This window comes from Pleurodeles waltl, chromosome 9, assembly GCF_031143425.1.
Source record: "Pleurodeles waltl isolate 20211129_DDA chromosome 9, aPleWal1.hap1.20221129, whole genome shotgun sequence".
In the NCBI taxonomy this organism is placed as follows: Eukaryota; Metazoa; Chordata; class Amphibia; order Caudata; family Salamandridae; genus Pleurodeles; species Pleurodeles waltl.
Window position 1 is genome coordinate 502,972,770 of NC_090448.1, and position 22,409 is coordinate 502,995,178.

The 22,409-nt window shown below is 45.3% G+C and overlaps 1 protein-coding gene across 9 annotated transcripts in view; it reads right to left on the reverse strand.

Annotated features, from left to right (window-relative positions):
• SYNE2 (spectrin repeat containing nuclear envelope protein 2) overlaps positions 1-22,409 on the reverse strand; it is a 1,823,309-nt gene that overhangs the window by 1,038,339 nt on the left and 762,561 nt on the right. For all 9 annotated transcript variants that reach the window (XM_069207355.1, XM_069207357.1, XM_069207362.1 and 6 more), the window contains one exon: positions 4,496-4,747. In XM_069207355.1, coding sequence (XP_069063456.1) covers positions 4,496-4,747 — 252 coding nt within the window. The remainder of the gene's footprint in view (positions 1-4,495; positions 4,748-22,409) is intronic.

Consider the following 22,409-nt stretch of genomic DNA (forward strand, 5'->3'; position numbering starts at 1 on the left):
AACCTGAAACCACATCAGACATCAACAAGGCCGTCCAACACTTTACCTCATGGATCACCAAATGCGCAGAGTAGCCCCTCTGAAACTAGCCAAATCTACCAACACCTCCAGTTCACCAAGCTGGTACACTCCAGACCTTAGAAACTCCAAATGCAGCTGCCAATGACTCGAGAAACAATGGTTTGTTACTAAGGCCCCTTAGACAGAGCTGCCTACAAGTCAGCCCTCAACAACTACCACCTCCACATCAAGATGACCAAGAAAGAAGCAATCACTGTCCGCATCAACACCTCAGCCAACCACACGAAGAACTCTTCAAAATCATCAAGGAATCCTCCAACCTGGCAGCCACAGAGAGCACCATCAATCCTTCTCAGGAGCTCTGCGACTCCCTCTCAGACAACTTCCACCACAAGATCTCCACCATATACAAAGACTTTCACCCCCACCCATCCCCGCCCATCCCTGACAATCCCCCTCAATCAATGCACACCAGCCACACGATAACCACCTGGTCCTCCAGCACCGAAAATACCACCGCAGCCATCATGGCTAGGCCTGGGCAGAGTTCACGAAGTTCCGCTACACAGAACTCCGCAAAGTGACCAAAAAACTCTGTGGTGCTACACGGTGTTCTGCAAGCAGCAGAGTGCATTTGGTCACGCCATTCACAATGATTTTTATCATTGAGTGTCCATCCCACGCTGCAAAATCAGCGTGAATGGTGCAACACACAGCACAAGAGGGCACTGCTTCTTTTCTGCCACTCAACTAGATTTTCCACTCGAGCGTCAGCTTCCTCAACGTGAACGGATGGTTTCTCTTCACAAGCGGTAGCAACCATCTGACGGGAGGCGGTCTGGAGTAAGATTATCCTCGCTCCCGTTCTCCAACTTAATGTTGGCAAGCGCGAACAAGGAAAAAACTCTGCTACCCCAAGTTTTTTGCAACTCCGTGCTCTAAGCACCACAAAATCCATGAGAAGAGCGGAGTTCACCGCCCAACCCTAATCATGGCCTCCATCTATTCGGGAGCCTCCATCAATCCCTGCCCACACAGGCTCTTCAACCTCAGATTCAACAACATTAGCATGGAACTACCCACCATCCTCAACACCTCCATCTCCACGCCATCTTTCCCACACAAATGGAAGCATGCAGAGGTCAGGCCCCTGTTCAAGAAACCCTCCGCCAACCCCAGCGACCTCAAAAACTACAGACTGATCTCCCTGCTCCCCTTCCCTGTGAAAGGTCTTGAGAAAGCCATCAACCAACAGCTCACCTACTACCAGAACCACCTTCTCGACTCATCGCAACTGGGCTTCCGACCAATCACAGCACTGAAACCACCGTGATCGCAGCCGCGGATGACATCAGGACACTCCTTGAAAGAGGGGAATCAGCAGCCCTGATCCTCATTGACCTCTCCACAGCATTCTACACAGTGTCCCACCACACTCTCCTCAACAGACTTCACAACATGGACATCCAGCAAAATGCCCCCAAATGGATCGCCTCGTTCATCTCAGGCCGCACTCAGAGCATCAGCCCCCACCCCCTTCATGTCTCCACCCAGGCACATCACCTGCAGCGTACCCCAGGGATCCTCCCTCAGCCCCACCCTATTCAATATCTACATGATCCCCTTGCATACATCATCAGATCCCATGGACTCAAAATAGTCTCATACTCCGACACTCAACTGATCCTCTCACTCACCAAGGACCCACTCAACACCAAAACCCACTTCCACAACGATATGACCGAGGTAGCATCATGGATGAGAGAGAACTACCTCAGGCTACACACCGACAAAATGGAAGTACTGATCTTCAGGAATAACACTTCATCGTGGACAACAGCTGGTGGCCAGTGGAATTCGGACCCACACCAGCTTATTCGAACTATGTTCGCAACCTCAGAATCATCCTCGATGGCCAACTCTCCATGAATCGACAGGTAAACTCAGTCAACTCTTCTTGCTTCTACATCTTCAGCATGCTCTGACGCATTTTCAGCTGGATCCCCACTGATACCAGAAAAACCATTATGCACGCCCTGATCACCAGCTGCCTTGACTATAGCAAAGCACTCTATGCCGGAATATCTTCCCACCAACTCAAAAGACTCCAAACCCTGCAGAACACTGCCACCAGACTCTTCCTGAACCTCCTCAAGCAAGCAAGCATCACGCCCACCTCAAAAACCTTCACTGGCATCCCCTCCAGAAGGGATGCCACTTCAAGATCCTCACACTTGCATATAAAGCTCTACACAACATAGGCTTGGCCTACATCAACCACCGTCTGAACTTCCACGTCCCCTCTAGACACCCTCTCTCTGCCTCGCTCAACCTCGCACACACAACCCCACATCCATCGCAGCCCCAGAGGAGGTCGCTCCTTCTCCCATATAGCAGCCAAGTCCTAGAACAAACTGCCCTTCCACCTCAGAACGGCCCACTCCCTGGCAGACTTCAGAAGGAGACTGCAGACATGGCTATTTGACAGAGAAGTGACTCCCACAGTGCCTAGATACTCCTAGGAGCGACAGTGCTGCACTCTACAAATTACTGATTGTTGGATTGACCTTCTGTGCTAAATATGTGTAAACATGAGAGATAAGAAATTGGCAAAACAGAAGACAGAGATTGGTTCTAGGTTCAAGAGGTGTTTAATCAAGAAATGCGTAGAAACTGACCTGGTTACAAAACAATGCAGTTGTGCTGTGCAACCCAGTAGTTACATTCGCAACCAGTGCAACAGTGTTATTTTTGCTTACTGACACTGATGTTGTTGTTTTAAGAGTGTACAGGGTATTTTACTAATTAAGATGTGGGAAATATTTTAATCCTTTGCTCCTAACATAAAATAAATGATCCTGGTGACATGAGTGGAGAACAAGGGAGCACAGCCCCACTTTCGACATGTATATTCTGACTTTGAAGCTAAACCATTGTGGTTGGGATAGTTTGTTAAACACTATTAAAGTAACTTTTAGAAAAAATTAGATCGTTTGAGGAAATGTAATCACGTTTTTCTTAAATAATTCCCTAAAAACTCGAAATAACTTTTATAACATTAGAAAGATTGGTTTGTTTTCAAATAACAAGTAAATATCTTTAAAAAAATTATTTACAAAAAGACTAGCTCTTAACACTCTCTGTTGTTTCCATAATTTTAAAAATGTGGTATCGTTTCTGAAGAGAGTGGTAATGAATGAAAACACTTTGAAATCCGCTAAAGGTTTTGTGATATTTGTAGGGTCATAAATACGCTTTATTAAGATTCCCAATCCTAAACGTTTCAAAAGTATTGGGATATTTTATAAAAAACATTTCCAATTATTTTTTATATATAGTAGGAATAATAATTAAAAGTTGTGAAATGATAAACGTTCTTGTATCCCTTCCAGAAAAAGAGAAAGCTGTCCTTTTTCAATGAACTAAATAATTAAACATTGCGCAGCAAAAAGACTAAAGATATGTAGGGATGCAGAAAAGACCATCTATTCAACTGAAAGGGAAAAGAGAGATAAGAATCTTTTTTTTTATTTTAGAGAGAAAGTTGATCCATTTCTTTTGTGGGAGGTGTCATATAAAATTATCGTTGAGGGGTGCAGTAGAACAATAAATCAGCTTTGCAGAGAGCCAGTAGGTGGAATTCACAAACACATTATACTGTTTTTTTATCATATGAGGCATGGGTGAGTCGTAGCAGGCAAAGAACTACATTTTAATTAGAGGGTGAGCATAAACATCCCTAGTGCAAGTATTTTAGAGCAGCAGGTAAAACACAGTTTGCCTTTTGAATGCTCCCACTCCCCCAAAAACAAGTCATTTTTTGCATTTTTTGTTATATGGTGCTCTCGTCTGACCAATTGTGGTAGAGTCTGAAGACACTTGCCTTTAATGGCCCTAGTATTCCTTAACGTTCTTAATACCGCAGGATCAAGGCTGATTTGCATATCGCTGGATGTAATCTGAGGTGGCATAGAGGGCTAAAAATGATGGTTTGGAATGTGGCCACGAGTAACTAGCAGTGGCTGTGTTTAGTTCAAGCGACCCATCCATCTGGTAAGGTAGCACCAGGCATTAAGCATGCGTTCAATTTAGTGGACTTAATGCGAGCAGCGCAACATTAGGGAAGCATTGATTTTTTTAAATGCTGCAATCAAAGCACACCAAGTATGATCTGAATGAAAAATGCAGATGAGCAGGTACAATATGGAAGTGTATTGGGTGGCAGATTTCGTATTTTTTGCATGAGTGGTTGAGGTGAGAAAGACACCACATCTCTTTTAGGATTTAAATATTTATATCCATATATACAATCCGGCACTGGTATCACTTCTGAGCTATTACCTACGAAAAGCCCACAGGCCCTGGGTCATGGAAGTCCTTGGTGAGTTACACTTCCATGACTATGTATACAAGGGGTCCTTTATAATATATACTTTTGATCATCATAATTTGGGGAGCAGTCAATTTGTATTACCTCAGGCTGTTTGTCAGTCACTTTCTCTTCGGCACCATTATCTACTTCAGAAACAGCGTGCATCATCTCCGTTTTAGGTTCCTCAAGGTCAGATTTTGCTCTGATGGCATATTCAAGCCTGCTGTCTTCCAATTTAACTGTCTCCGTTTCAGCCTTAATTATTTCTTGAACTGGCGAAGGAGTGTCTTGTTTGGCTGATTCCTCTAAGGGTGCATTCTTCTCTGATGTTTTGTCTTTCATGCTGACAGGAATCTGTAGGTGATCCCAAGTGCAGAATAAATTAAGTAAGCAAACACTGTCTATTTCATTCAGCAGTATTCTACAGTTTCAGGCTCTCCTTAAAATGCAACTCAATTTGGAAAATACTTTTCATGAAAATAAATCATGTCCTTTTGTTTTATGTAAAAGTGTTTCACTGGACACCCACTCCAGCTGCTACACTAATGGCATGGTAGCATACCATGATTCGTTAGGAGTACAGTGTTGGGCAATTGTTATCAGTAGATAAATAATGAAGCAGTGAACATCTTAGGGTAAAAGGTCACACCCCACATCCCAACGACAGGCCGCTCAAAATGACAAGAGATGGAAACTCAATTTGGACTCATAAAAACATAAACCAAATTGGATGCTATTTTATATTGAATACATATAAAAACATATAGGGCCTCATTCTGAGGCTGGCGGGCGGCGGTAGCCGCCCGCCTGGCGGGAACCGCCAAATGGCCGCTCCGCGGTCGAAAGACCGCGGAGGCCATTCTGGTCTTCCCGCTGGGCTGGCGGGCGACCGCCAGAAGGCCGCCCGCCAGCCCAGCGGGAAACCCCTTCCCACGAGGAAGCCGGCTCCGAATGGAGCCGGCGGAGTGGGAAGGTGCGACGGGTGCAGTTGCACCCGTCGCGAATTTCAGTGTCTGCACAGCAGACACTGAAATTCTTTGTGGGGCCCTCTTACGGGGGCCCCTGCAGTGCCCATGCCATTGGCATGGGCACTGCAGGGGCCCCCAGGGGCCCCACGACACCCCATACCGCCATCCTGTTCCTCGCGGGCGAACCGCCAGGAACTGGATGGCGGTATGGGGTGTCGGAATCCCCATGGCGGCGCAGCAAGCTGCGCCGCCATGGAGGATTCCGTCGGGCAGCGGAAAACCGGCGGGAGACCGCCGGTTTTCCTCTTCTGACCGCGGCCAAACCGCCGCGGTCAGAATGCCCTGCGGGGCACTGCCAGCCTGTTGGCGGTGCTCCCGCCGACCCCGGCCCCGGCGGTCCTTGACCGCCGGGGTCGGAATGACCCCCATAATGTGATCAGCTGAAAAAAACAAATCTAACCGCAAAGGAGGTTTGGCCATCTCTTTGGAATTCAAGCTCGTCACTTTCTCAGTATGCCAAATCTCACATAAAACCCACTAGCTTCTGATAGGAATATTCGAAGGAAGTACAGCCCCTATGCAGACTTTATGATTGTGGTGGTTCGAAATAACATCAGTGACATTTCTTATAAGTTATAGCTTTAAGAATGCATCAGGAAGGTCATGTGTGGGGAAATCCATACTCACTACGCTGAAACAAGGTGTGGTTCAGTACACTAAGAAGGGTACCTATTGATCCAACTGACCGCACAAGAACCACCCTGAAGTAATCAGTTGAATACCATCAGTTGAAAGAAAGGCCAGTTAATCGACAACTCAGTATAGAAGGACTGGAAGAAGTAGCATGAAGTGTGTAGAGAACAAACCTTTTGGATGTGATACCCCCGAATGTTTTTGAATATTTTTTTGTGAGTTTGTAAGAAACAAGCACTTCATTTAATGCACATGACTAGCAGACGTTTGTGAGGTGTATTCATCCAAAAATCAAGACACAGGTGAAGGTGTTGCCCTGCAAATTTCCAGAGAGAAGTGCATTGACCCCTTACACTGTAACTTAATATTGGGGTATACGTTCCAGGTAAAGGGTTTGGGGGTATTTAATCATCATGGTCAATCAGATTGTAGAATTTATTCTTCCTATACTTACTTGTGGACACATACTACATGTAATGTATTGTTTTGCCAGAAATTTATTTTTACAAAGTGTGATAATATTCTTTATTCAAGTTCCATTTTGACAAAAAGCATTAAGGCAATAAAAGATCACAAAACAGATCACTTTTCTTAGAAAAAAAACAAACTGCAAAACTGCGCACTCGATCATACAATTTTTCAGCTTGCAGCGAGAAAGTCAGGAAATAGTGTGCCATTGCTGGAAGAACGAAAACACTATGCCAAAGTATTGAGATGAATTACCAGAAGACTGGCACTCACATCAGCCTCACACGGTGTGCTTTAGGCTAACAGGCCGACAATAAAATGCAGTGGCCACGGTGGTCTTGTGGGCACAGGAAGTCAGCAGAGCACAGTCAGCTGACCAGTGTAGTGTGTGACAGCTCACAATGGCCAGTCTAGTCAGCTTCTTCCATGGGTATTTCTATTAACTAAGTCCCTTAAAATTAAAAAGTGTTTGCCAGAAGTATCCTTCAGCCCTCTTTGCAACTGTAATCCTGCCCTAAATACACCCTACCATTGTATTTTGCTTTCAACCTTGCCTCTTGTCTAAATCTCCTTGTCCAATGATTCCTCTGCCATTTTCTTAAAATGAAGATAGCATAGTTAATTAAGATGAATCCTGTGGTGGCACCTACTTTACAAATTCTTTTCACAGCCAGACACAAACCTGAAGCTTTGCAATTTCATAAGTATCTGCCCTCGCCTTGCTCACTGATGTGCCTTTTTTCTTTACAGTGCTTTTGTGATCAAGTCCATGCTTTGGTTTTCTATCCAAGTCACCAAGTCTCTCATTCAAATCTTCTTGTCTTATGGTGTCTGTTGGACCTGGCCCTTTTACAGGGTCATTCCCCAGACTTTTTGCCTTTGCCTCCTTATTTTTCTGACCTTTGTTGGCTGACGTTATGACTCTGAGCACTTTTTCAGTGCTAACCAGTGCTAAAATGCATGTGCTCTCCCTTGTAAAATTGGTATGATTGGCTTTTACCTAATTGGCATATTTAATTTACCTATAAGTCCCTTGTTAAGTGGTATTCCTATACCCAGGGCCTGTAAATTAAATGCTACTAGTGGGCCTGCAGTGCTGCTTGCGCCACCCACTGAAGTAGCCTCTCAAACCCAGACCACAGGGCCTGTGTGCGCAGGTACCTGGCATCTAAATTTACTTGCCAGGCCCAGAACTCCCCTTTTACTATATGTAAGTCACCTCTAAGGTACGCCCTAGCTAGCCCTATGGGCAGGGTGCCATGTATGTAGAAGGCAAGACGTGCCAGGTTGCGTGGCTTGTCCTGGTAGTGACAAACAGCCTAACTTGGTGTCTCACTGCTTTGAGTGCTGCCTTCTCATATGATTACATTAGAAATGTCCTGCCTTATGTGTAAGGGGTATTGTCTGATTTATGAGGGTAGCGTAGGAATGTTTGGTATGGTTCTAATGGTGATAAGAAATGCTGCTTACTGGTGTAAGTGTACTTTTTATTACTATTACAGAAATACCACTTCTAGAAAGTGCACATTTATCTGTGCTTATGACTCTGGTGTTTTTGCAGCTTGACTCTAATCCACGTCTGGGCAGACTGACAGTTGGGGCTTTGTGCAAAGTTTTCAGACAGACTGTACAAAGGGAGGGTGGAGGTGTCACAGAGGTGCATCTACATATTGTATAGTCTTCCTGGGCTTAGAGAAGGGAGAGGCGGGGCACACCTGCATTTGTAAAGGCTGTGCCCTGGCCTTGCACAATAGGGTCGTTTACCCCCCACTGATGTTTGGAGCCTGTGCTGGAGGAGAGAAGGGGCACTTCCAGAACCAGTTGTAACTGATTGGAACCCCCTCTCCTCCTAATTGTAAGAGACACTGCAAACTAAGTATAAGTACAGGGGAATTTTCCCCACAATATAGACACACTTGAGGACTGAATAACACTCTTGAAACTGAACACTGGACGCTGCTGAGGGGACTCACCAGGACCCATCTTGGACTGCTGCTGTTGTGCTGACCTGTGACCTGCCTGGTCACTAGGAGAAACTGCCACTGCTTGCATCCACTTTTGTGCTGGCCTGCAACTGAGTTTGCCAGCCCTGTGCTCCCCCTTCTTCTCCTGTCTCCAGGGACAGGGTGCTGTGGCCCCTGACCCCTGTTCTTTTCTCAAAGCCAGAGGAGTGCTTCTTGGGTTCACCTTTAGCGCCTGGAGACCGCTGGCTGTGCCCCTCTGCGCTTTCTAAATGCAAACGCTGTGGGGAAAATTCACCGCCGTGGCCCAGGCTGAATAAAAGTGCCTTTGCACTTTGAAAAGCGATCCTGTGCGGATAAGGATCCCCGCTGCGACTCGGGAAACTGCCAGCCTTCAGCACGAGTGTTGAGTTGCCCTTGGGACCCCTAGGGCACCTCTCAGTCAAGGAAAGGAGCGACCGTGCTTCTATTGTGCCCCCCGGGGGAAGCACGCTTTGAGGAGCGCCCCGAGGCACATGTCAACACCTGGTTGTGTGCTGCCTTCCTCGCAGATGAGGGAAGGCAGCTGAGCGGCTCGTGCACTGTGTCGGGTGCGGCCGCGTATGTAAACAGAGGAGAAGCCTCATCGTAGAGGCTCCCCCCTGCTCCCCCAAGCTCTTGGAAGGTGCTGAAAGGCACCCGCTCGCGGACTGGGGAAGGAAAACCTCATCGGAGGTCTCCCAGCTGCTGAGCCCCACTTCCTGGTTGCCCGACCTGCGCTTGGTCAAACGGAGAAGGGAGGCCTCACCGGAGGCCCCTTCCTTTAGCCCCCATTACTTTGTTGGGCTACCTTGCCCCCTCCCTTTTGGTGGTAGGGCCAGTGGAGACCTGGGAGTGCCCACAGAGATCACAGGCCCCAGGAGGGGCCCCTTATGTACATCAGAGAGGGTGCTGACTGTCCCTCTCCCCTAGGAACTACGTGTGGCCCCCGTTGAGCACATCGGAGTGCAGGGGGCCCCCACTGCGATCTTCCAGGCACTAGGAGTGCCTTACTCTATAAAATAAGGTACTCTTGGGGACAATGGGAGGGTGGTATGCTCCAGGGTTATTTTTCTAATGATATATATTGGCTATATGCTCCTGTTATGGGCATGCTAGGCAGATATATGTTTATTTTCTTATGACTTGTCATATGTTCTCTAATGTTCCTATTATGGATATTTATGATGTGTTTGTGACAAGTACATATGTCTCTTTATTGTCATTCCTGACTACTGCTTATGTTGCAGAATCCTGAGTACTTACGTGTTCCATTGTGACAACTGCTTATTCTTGCAGAGTATTAGTAACTTGTGTAACATTCTGACAACTGCTAAGGTAGCAGGGTATTACTAACATGTAATGTTTGGTCTAATTATGTTTTGTAAAATACAGTTTATTTTTAAATAGCTCAGTGTTGTGTTTACTTTGGGGTGTACATCTTGCGTCACATGGTTTTGTGTGTTTGTTGTGTAGCCATTTTAGAAATAGCTCCATGCATGCTAGTTTAACACACTAGGCCGCTGTGCACTTTAACCTAGATATATTTTATTCGGCTTCACATTGTTATTTTTACAATAACCAGTTTTACGGTCTTGTTTTATTTTCATCTAACTGTTTTTGCTTAGTTCAGCACTGTGTTCTCAAACAAGACGTTCTTGATCACTCTGTGCTTCATTCAAGGCTACAGTTTGGTACATTACCAGTGAACGTGGTAGGAGTTTAGTCTCCAACATTCGTAGAAAATACACATCCTTACGTAGGGACATTTTCTTAGAACATCAGCTGTGTTATTATAAAAACACTTCCTAGTCTCATTAGATGTTAAGAGGGAGATTCCAGCCAAGGAACCACAACTGTATGCTGCTTGCTGAATGCTTCGTTACAGATGCTAACGCAGACCACAGGCCTTTGCTCAGGTATGAGGGTTGATGTCCTCCGGGGGGCACCTGAAAGGCAGAATTAGAGCTTAACAAGCTGTGCTCAGAGTATGACTTAGATAGGAAATAGTCCATCGGTTATAGTGACAATATGATAGCATTATTCTTATGCTTCACTCTTCTCGTCACCATTTTAATACTGTCATGTTATGTTGTCCTGGTTATTGCAGCTCACGCTTTGCTATCTAAGATGCAGTTGTTTTATTAAACCAATCATTGGAACATATACTGCTTCTGTCTGTCATTTATACATGAGACTGAATTGTGAATGAAAGAACCGGAGGTGACTGAAATGACCACGACTTCCCTTAGAAGCCTAATATGTCATGCGATCGGCTGCCCAATCATTCCTATCCTCTGGTAGAGATGAGGCACTGCTAGTTATCCGGAGCAAATCCCGGATTTAGAGCGACAGGGGTCACCCACAGTGGGTCAGACTCAGTCTCCCACACCGTGAACGATCTTGCTGCTCAAAATCCAGTAGTCTCATTAGAATAATGAGAGCCTACGCAACATGTTGTGCAAACGCTTTACACATTGCCTCCGGGTTAGGCCTGACTGCTTGTGCTAAGCTACCATGGGGGTGAGCAGGGGTTATCTTGGACGTGTAACTCCCTTGCCCTGACTAGTGTGGATGGGTTCTGCCTGTCTTAGGTGCATACACTAGCCAACCAGAAACCCCATTTCTAACAGTGTCCATTTTAGCCTTGGGAATTTCATGAACTGGCAAATAAGTGTCCTGTTTATGCAATTCCTCTGAATGGAGAATAACTTCTTTCTGGCTGTCGGAAACCTATAGGTTTCAAAAGAGTACTCCTTAAATGATATGGTTCCTTTCTTCATTAAAGTTACAAATCAGAGGAATGTTAACCTCACCCGGAGGAGCATGGCAAGGGACAACCCAGTGTTGCATTCAGCATGGTAACTGTCAGACCCAATTTGCAGGGACATAGGGCATACAAGGGCTACCGGGCCTCAGCCCAGGGGGCTGGGGCCATTAGTCTCTGATGTCTTTGGGTGCATCCTACCATGGCTCCTCAAAGTGAGCCAAGTACACCCCTTCCCCACTTGATTCTCAGTGGGACAGAATAAAAAGAAAGTGCTTTAACAAGTTTAAAAATGAAATACTACACACTACAATAGGCAAGTACAAATATCCACTAATGCGGTCCCACTGTACCCAGTGTTCAAGGTGCCCTTCCTCCCACCTTCCCCTAACCAGGTGTAAGATATAGTACTGCGCGTTTCAGATATATGCGCATCACTGGCCCGCTTGTTTGGAGTTTGTCCACTCAGTTTTACAGTCTCAGCCCCAGTGCGGATGCAGCGCAGCCAACTTCGGTGGCACTTCAGGCCAATGCCATGTACAGTCCACTTCAGGGTCACTGTGGAATAGTCAATCGGGCACACTTCAGCATTACCACAGTGCAGCTGCTTAAGGCAAGCGAGTCGATGCTCTAAACTGAAGCACTCGGGTTGCTCTGTTTCGTGATGATCTGGGTCGAGGGACCCGCTCGCCCTGGTAGTCTGCACCTCCAGCAAGGCTGACACTCTCCTCCCTTTTCTTCTCAAGCAGGTCGACCTCAAGGCACTTATGGACAGGGGGACTGCTCCTCCTTCCACTGGTAAATATTTTTAATTTTAATCTTAATTGTTAATATACTAACTTTATTTTGTAATTATTTTGCTTACATTGCTGTAGAAATTGTTAATTAGACCCCTTACTTACTTTGGAGCGTCAATAGTGAATTTAACCCCCAGAAGTTTATTTTTATGTTATTTTTTAAATTGTTTTTTAAGATTCATTTTTTTCTGATTTAATTTTAAATAATGTTTATTATTTTTCATTGAAATCATTTGACTGTATATGTATTTAAAAATGTTTACATGTATTGTTTTTCATGATTTTAATTATTATAAACATTTTATTGAATTATTAATGCTTATTTCATAGTTTTATTTGGTTATGTATTTTGTGTAATATTTTGTTAAAATGTATTTTAAAATATGTACTTTACTTTTTATTTGTAAGTTATAAAATCAAAGGTTATATTTTTTATATGGTATGTATTTTTCCTAGAATTCTTTTTTAGGTATTATTTTGATTAATATACTGTTTTACTATTTAAATTTCAATGAACTTACCTATTTTGTGACTATATTTTAGCATCTATATTTATGGAGTTTATATTTTCACCTATACATACAAAGAATGTAAAGTCGCATTTGTGTCTTCAAAAGTTTTGGCAATATTTTTGTATCGCAATTCTTTGTCTCCAATACCATGTCATACAACTTTAGATAGAAGTGAGACTCAAGATTTCATAATGAACTGAGAAAGGCATCCACCTGAGAAGAAAAAATGCTCAAAAAGACATTATACGCATGCCTTGTTAATATTGAAGAAGAGGCAGATTCTTGCAAAACGATGTGCAACAAAAAGAGCTCACACCTGTTGGGACAAAGCACTGACCACCATGGATAAATACTAAGATAAGTGTACTGCCCAATGTAGAATATGTATTAACAATTATCTGACTGGAAAATGTACAAAAAAGCCGCTGCTTCCGGAAGAGTTCATTTCACTCCTGGAAGAGCATTACTGCTGAGCTCAGCAGCGTTCATGAATGAGAGTGGGAAGGAAAATCAGGGATTCACAAAATCCACCTGAAATGAAGCAAAACTAGAACAAAAACACCCTGTTTGATTTTGCAAAGGGTGAAGTGGATTGGAGTAGATTGCATTGAGGTGGAGTGGCTTGGAATGGGATGAAATGGGTTGAGTCGGGTGGATTACAAGTGTGAAGTGGGGCCGACTGGAGAGGGGTGGATTGGAGTGGGGTAAATTGGAGTAGGGTGGATTGGACTGACGTGGAGGGGGTGGACTGGAGTAGATTAGATAGTAGTGTGATGGATTTTACTGGAGTGAGGTGGATTCAATTTAGTGGGGTCTGGAGTGGTGCAGATCGTTTTGGATTGGAGTGAGGCATACTGTTTTGGATTGGAGTGAGGCAGATTGGAGTGGGACATAGTGTTCTGGATTAGAGTGGGGCAGATTGAACTGCGGTAGATTGTTTTGGATTTGAGTGGGGTAGAGTGGAGTGGGGTGATTGTTGTGGATTGGAGTGGAGGAGACTGTTTCGGATTGGAGTGCAGCAGTTTAGAGTGGGTCAGACTGAAGTCAGGCAGATTGTTTTGGATTGGAGTGGGGCAGATTGTTTTGGATTTGAGTGGGCAGATTTTTTAATTTGGAGAGAGGGGATTGGACTGGGTAGATTGTTTTGGATTGGAGTGGGGCATATTAGAGTAGGGCGGATTAGAGAGGAGAAGGCTGTTATGGATTGGAGTGGGGAAGGGTTGAGTGGGACAGACTGCAGTGTGGGATATTATTTTGGATTGGAGTCAGATACATTGGATTAGAGCAGATTGTTTTAGGTTGGAGTGTGTTGGATTGTAGTGAGGTGGATCGCGGAGGGAGTGGGGTGGATTTAATTGATGAGAGGTGGATTGGTTGGAGTGGGGTGGATTGTGGTGGACTGCAGTGGGGCGAAATGGGATGGATTAGGGTGGACTGGGGTGAGGTGGATTGGATTGTAGTGGGGCGGAATGAAGTGGAGTGGATTGTAGTGGGGAAGGCTGTTTTAGATTTGACTGTGTCACATTGGAGTGGGCTAGATTGGTTTTGATTGCAGTGGGATCGATTGGAGTGGGGCTGATTGTTTTGGATTTGAGTGAAGCAGATTGGAGTGGGCAGATTGTTTTGGATTGTAGTGGGGCAGATTGGATTGATGCAGATTATTTTGGATCGCAGTGGGGCAGATTGTTTTCAATTGGAGCGGGGCAGATTGTTTGGGTTTGAAGTGGGGTGGATTGTGGTGGTCTGGATTGAAGTGGGGTGGATTGGGGAGGGAGTGAGGTGGACTGGACTGGGGTGAGTTGGACTGGATAGGGTAGATAGGATTGGGGTGGAGTGGATTGATGTGGGGTAAATTTGATTGGAGTGGTGTGGATTGTGGTGGATTGCAGTAGGTGAATTGAGAAGGTGTGGGGTGGATTGGGGTGAGGTGGAAAGGAGTGGGACAGACAAAAGTGGGGTTGATTGGAGTGGGGCAGATTGGAGTTCAGCTGAATGTTTTGGATTGGAGTGGGGCAGATTGTTTAGGATTGGAGTGGGGACGATTACTTTGGATTGAAGTGATGCGGATTAGAGTGAGTAGATTGCTTGAAATGGAGTGGGGCAGATTGGAGTGTGGCAGATTGTTTTGAATTGGAGTCGAGCAGATTGGGGTGGGGCAGAATGTTTTGGATTGGAGTGTGGCACAGTGTTTTGGCTTGGAGTGGGGCAGATTTCTTGGATTGGAGCGGGGCAGCTTCAAGTGAGGCAGATTGTTTAGGATTGAAGTGGGCATAGTGGAATGGGGCAGAATGTTATAGATTGGAGTGGGGGCAGGTTGGAGCAGGCAAGATTGTTTTAGATCAGAGTGGGGCACAATGGAATTGGGCAGATTGTTTTGGATTGGAGTGGGGCAGATTGTTTTGGATTGGATTGGGGCAGATAGGAGTGGGGCAAATTGTTTTAGTTTGGAGTTTGGTGGATAGGAATGGGCAGATTGTTCTGAGATGGAGTGGGGAACATTGGATTGGGGCGAGTTAGAGTAGGGCAGACTGTTTTGGATTGGAGTGGGACAGAGTGGAGAATGGCAGATTGGATTTTGGCAGATTGTTTTGGAATGAAGTGGGGCACATTGGTATTTTAAATTGAAGTGGGGCAGATTGGAGTGGGCACATTGTTTTGGATTGGAGTGAGGCAGATTAGAGTGGGGCAGATTGGAGTGTGTTAGATTGTTTTGGTTTGGAGTGGGACAGACTGTTTTGCATTGGAGTGGTGCAGATTGGTACGGGACAGATTGTTTTGCATTGGAGTGGGGTGGATTGTGGTGCATTGGACTGGAGTAGGGTGGACTAGGGAGGAAGTGGGGTTGATTGGGGTGAGGTGAATTGGATTGGGATAGATTGGACTGGGGTGGATTGCTTTGAAGTGTGGTGGATTGCAGTGGAGTGTATTGAGATGTAGTGTTGTGGATTACGGAGAGGTGGATTGAATCGGAGTGGGGCGGGGCAGATTGGAGTGGGATGGGCTTGAGTGGGGCACACTGTTTTGAATTGGAGTGGGGTGGATTGAAGTGGACTAATTGTTTTACATTGGAGTGGGGTGGATTTGAGTAAGGTGGATGAGAGTGGGGCAGATTGTGTTGGGTTGGAGTGGGGACGATTAGAGTGGGGTGGACTGGATTGAACAGATTCTTCTGGATTCGAATGGGGCAGGTTGTTTTGGATTCAAATGGGGCAGATTGGTTTGGACTGGAGTGGGGCAGAACAGAAGGGGGCAGATTGTTTTGGACTGGATTGGAGCAGATTGTTTTGTGTTGGAGCGTGTCATATTGCAGTGGGCAGACTGGAATGGAGCACATTGGAGTGGGGAAGTTTTTTTGGGATTTGTCTGGGGCATATTGTTTTGGATTGGAGTTGGCTAGATTGTTTTGGACTGGAGCAGGGCAGATTGTAGTGGGTGGATTGTATTGGACTGGACTGGGTTAGGTGTTTTGGATTGGAGTGGGGCAATTTTTTTCTTTTGGAGTGTGGCCGATTGTAGTGGGGCAGAGCGTTTTGGTTTGGAGTGGGCCAGATCATTTTGGACTGAAGTGGGGCAGGTTGTTTTAATTTGTAGTGGGGCAGATTGGAGTGGGGCAGATTGTTATTGCTTGGAATGGAGCTGATTGGAGTAGGTGGATTTAAGTGGGTGGGATATTTTGTATTGGAATGGGGCAGACTGTAGTGGGGTGGATTACAGTGGGGCGGTATTGAGTGGGGCACATTGTTTCTGACTGTTTCGAATTGGAGTGGAGTGGATAGGAATGGGACAGATTTGAGTGGGGAAGATTGTTTTTGATTGAAGAAGGGCAGATTATATAGGATTAGAGTGGGGCAAATTTTTTACATTGGAGTGGGCAAATTGTTTTGGAATGGAGTGAGAAGATTGGAGTGGGGCGGATCGGAGTAGAGCAGATTGTTTTGGACTGGGGCCGTTCTGAATGGGGCAGACTGGGATGTGGCAGATTGTTTTGAATTCAAGTAGAGCAGAGTGTATTCAACTGAAATGCGGCAGATTGGTGTGATGAAGATTGTTTTGGTTTGGAGTGGGTTTGATTGTAGTGGATTGGATTGGATTGGAATGGGGTGGATTGTGGAGGGAGTGGGGTGGATTGAATAGTTGTGGGGTGTATTGGAGTGGAGTGTGGTGGATTGTGGTGACTGCAGTTGGGAAAATTTGGGTGGAGTAGGATGAATTGGGATGAGGTGGATTGGATTGGAGTGGGATGCATTGGGGTGGGGTGGACTGAGGTGGGGTGGGGCAAATTCTTGTGGATTGGAGTGGGGCAGATTGGACTGGGGTGGACTAAGGTGGGCAGATTGTTTTGGATCGGAGTGGAGCCGACTGTTTTGGATTGGAGTGGAACACATTGGTGTGGGGTGGACTAAGGTGGGCAGATTGTTTCAGACTAAAGTGGGGCAGACTAGGGTGGGGTTGATTAGAGTGGCGCAGATTTTTATGGATTGGAGTGGGGCAGATTGGAGTAGGGTGAGCTAGAGTGGGGCGGATTGGAGTGTTGGGAATAGTTCTAGATTGAAGTGGGCGGATTGGAGTGGGGTAGACTGGGCTGAAGCAGATTGGAGTGGGGTAGATTGTTTTGGATTGGAGTGGGGCAAATTGTTTTGGCTTGGAGTGGGTTACATTGTTTTGGATGTGAGTGGGGCAGATTGTTTTGGATTGCAGTGGATTGGATTGTTTTGAGTTGGAGTGGAGCAGATTGTTTTGGATTAGAGTGAGGCAGGGTTTTTTGGATCAGTGTGGGGCAGATTGGTATGGATTGGAGTGCCACAGACCGGAGTGGGGCAGATTGCTTTTGATATAAATGGAGCATATTGGAGTGGGACAGATTATTTTGAGTTGGAGTGGGGGAGATTGGAGTGAGGCAGACTGTTTTATATTGCAGTGGAGCAAATTGGAGTCAGCAGATTGTTTTGGATTTGAGTGGGGCAGATTGTTTTGAAGTGGGAAGATTATTTTAGATTGGGGTGGGGAAGATTGGAGTGCAGAAGACTTGAGTGGGACAGATTGTTTTGGAATGGAGAGTGGCAGATTGGAGTGGGGTGGATTGTTTTAGGTTGGAGTTAGGTGGATTGGAGTGTGCAGATTGTTCTGGATAGTAGTGAGGCAGACTGGAGTGGAGTGGGCTAGAGACAGGCAGATTGTTATGGATTGGAGTTTGGCATATTGGAGCATGGCTGATTGTTTTGGAATGGTGTGGGGCAGATTGTTTTACATTGGAGTGGGCGGATTGGAGGGGGCAGATTGTTTTGGTTTGGAGTGGGACTGATTAGAGTGGGTCAGACTGAAGTGTGGCAGATTGTTTTAGTTTGGAGTGGGGCAGTATGGAGTGGGCAGATTGTTTTAGTTTGGAGTGGGGTGGATTAAAGAAGTGCGGACTATAGTGGATTGGAGCGGAATGGAGTGGGGAGGATTGGAGTGGGGAAGATTGCCTTGGATTGTAGTGGGGCAGATTGTTTTGGATTGAAGTGTGGCAGATTGGTGTGGGGTAGACTGGTTTGGGGCAGTTTGGAGTGGGGCAAAATAGTTTGGACTCAAGTGTGTTACATTGCTTTGGATTGGAGTGGGGCAGATTGTTTTGGAATGGAGCGGGGCAGACTGGTGTGGGGCAGGGTGTTTTGGATTGCAGTGGGGCAGATTGGAGTTAGTAGAGTGTTTTGGATTGGAGTGGAGCAGACTGTGATTGATTGGAGTGGAGCCGATTAGAGTAGGTGGATTTAAGTGGGGAGAATGTTTTGGATTGGAGTGGGGCAGACTGTAGTGGGGCATATTACAGTGGGGTGGTACTGAGTGGAACACATTGTTTCAGATTGGAGCGGATTGGAGTGGGGTGGATTGGAATGGGGCAGATTTGAGTGGGACAGATTATTTTTGATTGAAAAAGGGCAGATTGTTTAGGATTGGAGTGGGGCAAATTGTTTTAGATTGGAGTGGGCAGATTGTTTTGGAATAAATTGGGTAGACTGGAGTGGGGCAGATCAGAGTAGAGCAGATTGTTTTGGACTGGGGCTGATCTGAATCAGGCATATTGGGGTGTGACAGATTGTTTTGAACTGAAGTGGGTTAGAGTGTTTTGGACTGAAATGTGGCAGATTGGTGTGAGACAGATTGGTTTGGTTTGGAGTGGCTTTGATTGTAGTGGATTGGATTGGAGTGGGGTGGATTGTGGACGGAGTGGAGTGGATTCGATTGGAGTGGAGTGGGATGGATTGTTGTGATTGCAGTTGGAAGAATATGGGTGGAGTAGGATGAATTGGGGTAAGGTGAATTGGATTGGAGTGCGACGCACTGGAATGGGGTGGGGTGGATTGAAGTGGGGCAAATTGTTTTTGGATTGGAGTGGGGAAGATTGGAGCGGGGTAGATTGTTTTAGATTGGAGTGGGGATGATTGTTTTGGATTGGAGTGGAGCAGATTGGGGTGCGGTGGATTGGAGTGGGCAGATTGTTTTGGACTGAAGTGGGGTAGACTAGGGTGGGGTTGATCAGAGTGGGGCAGATTGCTTTGGATTGAAGTAGGGCAGATTGGAGTAGGGTGAATTAGAGTGGGGCGGATTAGAGTGTGGCAGATTGTTCTCGATTGAAGTGGGGCGGATTGGAGTGGGTAGACTGGATTGGAACAGATTGGAGTGGGACATATTATTTTGAATTGGAGTGGGGCAAATTGTTTTGGTTGGAGTGGGTTACTTTGTTTTGGATTTGAGTTGGGCAGAGTGTTTTGGATTGGAGTGGAGCAGATTGGGGTGCGGTGGATTGGAGTGGGCAGATTGTTTTGGACTGAAGTGGGGTAGACTAGGGTGGGGTTGATCAGAGTGGGGCAGATTGCTTTGGATTGAAGTAGGGCAGATTGGAGTAGGGTGAATTAGAGTGGGGCGGATTAGAGTGTGGCAGATTGTTCTCGATTGAAGTGGGGCGGATTGGAGTGGGTAGACTGGATTGGAACAGATTGGAGTGGGACATATTATTTTGAATTGGAGTGGGGCAAATTGTTTTGGTTGGAGTGGGTTACTTTGTTTTGGATTTGAGTTGGGCAGAGTGTTTTGGATTGGAGTGGGTTGGATTGTTTTGAGTTGGAGTCTGGCAGATTGTTTTGGATTAGGGTGGGGAAGATTGGAGTGGGGGATTAATTTCTCCCTCCATCCCCTAAGAAAAGTACATTTTGAAGTAGATAAATGATGAGCTCCATCTGCAATTTAATATATTATGCCACATATCTTCCTTGATTAGAAGGTCAAATGGTCCATACAAATGTGCATTTTAGGTTAAGGGCTAAACATTACATATTTCCCAAACCAATCATGCTACAGTAGCTTGGGAGGATGGAAAAGAAGGGACCCCAAGGGAGAGGCTGAAAGTAACTGGCAGGTGAGAGCACAGCCCTGAGAGCAGTGGTGTCCGCCAATGAACAGGGGTGCCGGGGCGAGACAGGGTGCAATGGGACCAGACTGGATTGGGAGGGGGGGTGTTCAAAAACTAAATACAGTTTAAAAAAAAGATACTCACCTTCGAGGGGAGACACATTTGTCTACCCTCCACCCTCTTCCCGGCTGCACATGCTCCCAGCCAATCACGACACTGCTGTCAGGAACATGATAGCAGCGTCGTGAGTGGTCTGAGCGGTCTGCTTCGCTGCTCAGACTGGGAAGGGAGCCTCTGCATGTTCTCCACTTGGCTGTGCAATACATATCCCAACACGGCTGGCCAAGCAGACATGCACAGTTATTGTGGTGCATAGCCCTCCTCCGGTCCCTTACCTGCAGCCCAGCTCCAACCCCATTTCCAAGGAAAAATAAAATTGTAATAACGTAGTGAATGTTATTATCATTTTATTTTTATTTTTTGAAAATTCCAGAGGGGAGACACTCCTCTGCCTTAGCGAAGGAGCCGCCCCTGTCTGAGAGGTGCCCCACCAACGGAGCCCTAGCTTTCAGGCAAAGCTTTTATATTAACTGAATAATGGTGCTTAACATTGAATAGTGTATACCCTTCAGCACAATCTACGTAGTGTGCACCACAATCCGAGTAATTACTGAGTAGAGGTAGATTCGATATTGTCATAGAGAGGATGTTTAGCTGGTATCGTCCCCTTCCAATATATGTTTGATTCCTAAGCAACAGCAGCCACCCACAGACACCCAATAGCTTAATTCTGGACATATTGAAGGGCATTTAAAAAGAAAAATATTTTGCCTAAAAAAGCACATTTGGTATGAAGATAGGGACTGGGAGGGGAGAAGAACAAGCTTATATTATGATTATTGTTAAACCTTTTATTTGCCATGTTCAATAAACAGTATTCAACGCAAATTCTCTGTTGAGATTCATTGGATTCTAGCAGCTATGAAGCAACATTCTGTTATTGTGCGTACTCATTTTCAGTTGCCTTCACCATTTACTGAAACCTTGTGGTAAACATGTATTTCAATAATATTTCCATGTGAAAGAAGCAGGCCCTTGTGGCCTGGCACATAGTGCCAGGCCACAGGGGCTTAGGATAGGTAGGTACAACCCTGATGTGGGCTCCCATTTAATCCAAGATCAACAAATATCATCGAGAAATGGGAGCCTTATTGGCTCCTCATCACATTCTGCAGGATGCAAGGGGGGAAATCATTTTGTATTGCACCACTTCCAGGCCACTGTATCATTCTCCCTCCATGCCAACAGTAACTCAATTCCCCTTTTTGATGGAATTAACTTACATATATGGCCCCCATAGATTTTCAGGAAATAAATCGCAGTATACATTTTGCAACTGTGCATACTTCTGAAGCAACAGATGGGCAACCCAAGAACAATTACCTATTCTAACCACCATGACTGTGGAGTATCAAATTGTTTTTGCAAGTTTGGTGAAAGGAGGACCCTTTGCAGATGCTTCCAAAGTACTTTTCATCAAGTCTGTTTAGTCAATTTACACATCTGTCAGATTGGGTATTGATTAGGATTCTATGCAAGCTAATAATCCACCTAATAATGTTGGTCATCTGCATTTTCACATTTGATTACTGTTTACCTTTTGGTTTCTCTGGATGTTGTGAAACAGCGATGGCTACTGTGTGCTTAAAATGGAGAGATCGAAAAAGAACTGCTGAAACTCATGGTAAAAAAAAATCTTCCATGTTTTCTGGGCTATTATCAATTAATCTGTTCTGCATGCAGTAAATAAAACATAAACATGCAATGCCCTGTCTCCCTACTACCTAAGACTGTCTCTTGAGAGTTCTATGTTGCTGAAGCATATTTTGGAACATTACGTAATTCTACATGAACTAAAGCCAGGATATTGTAGAACACATTACCTCTTTCTGTGGGGAATGTAGCACTGATAGACATACCTCACGTGCTGCTTCTTAAACATATTACACAACCTTTTTTTTGTGTCCCTTTACTCATTGAACTATTTCTATTTACTATACCATGTCTTACCTTATTCTATGTTTTTCTATTCTCCCGAGTGAACCTATTGTTTGATATGTTGATACTGCCCTGGTTTTTAGGGTTATAGGTGTGAACCTGTTAATTGTTACGTATCTAAATTAAACAGCATTTGGAACATTTCTGTTGTTCAGTGATTTCACTTACAAATACTAGTCATAAATGTGTGAGACGATAGGAAAATAAGAAAATGCATCAAACTTCAAATGTACAGCAACAGTATTTACTTTTTTTAAACCATTTTCTATCAGCTATATTCCCCACCACTAAACAGCCCTATGACTACATCAACACCATTTAAAGCAGCCAAGTTCCCAGGGAGAAATATGTGGGAGCCGCTGCAGGACCATGGTGTCCCACATA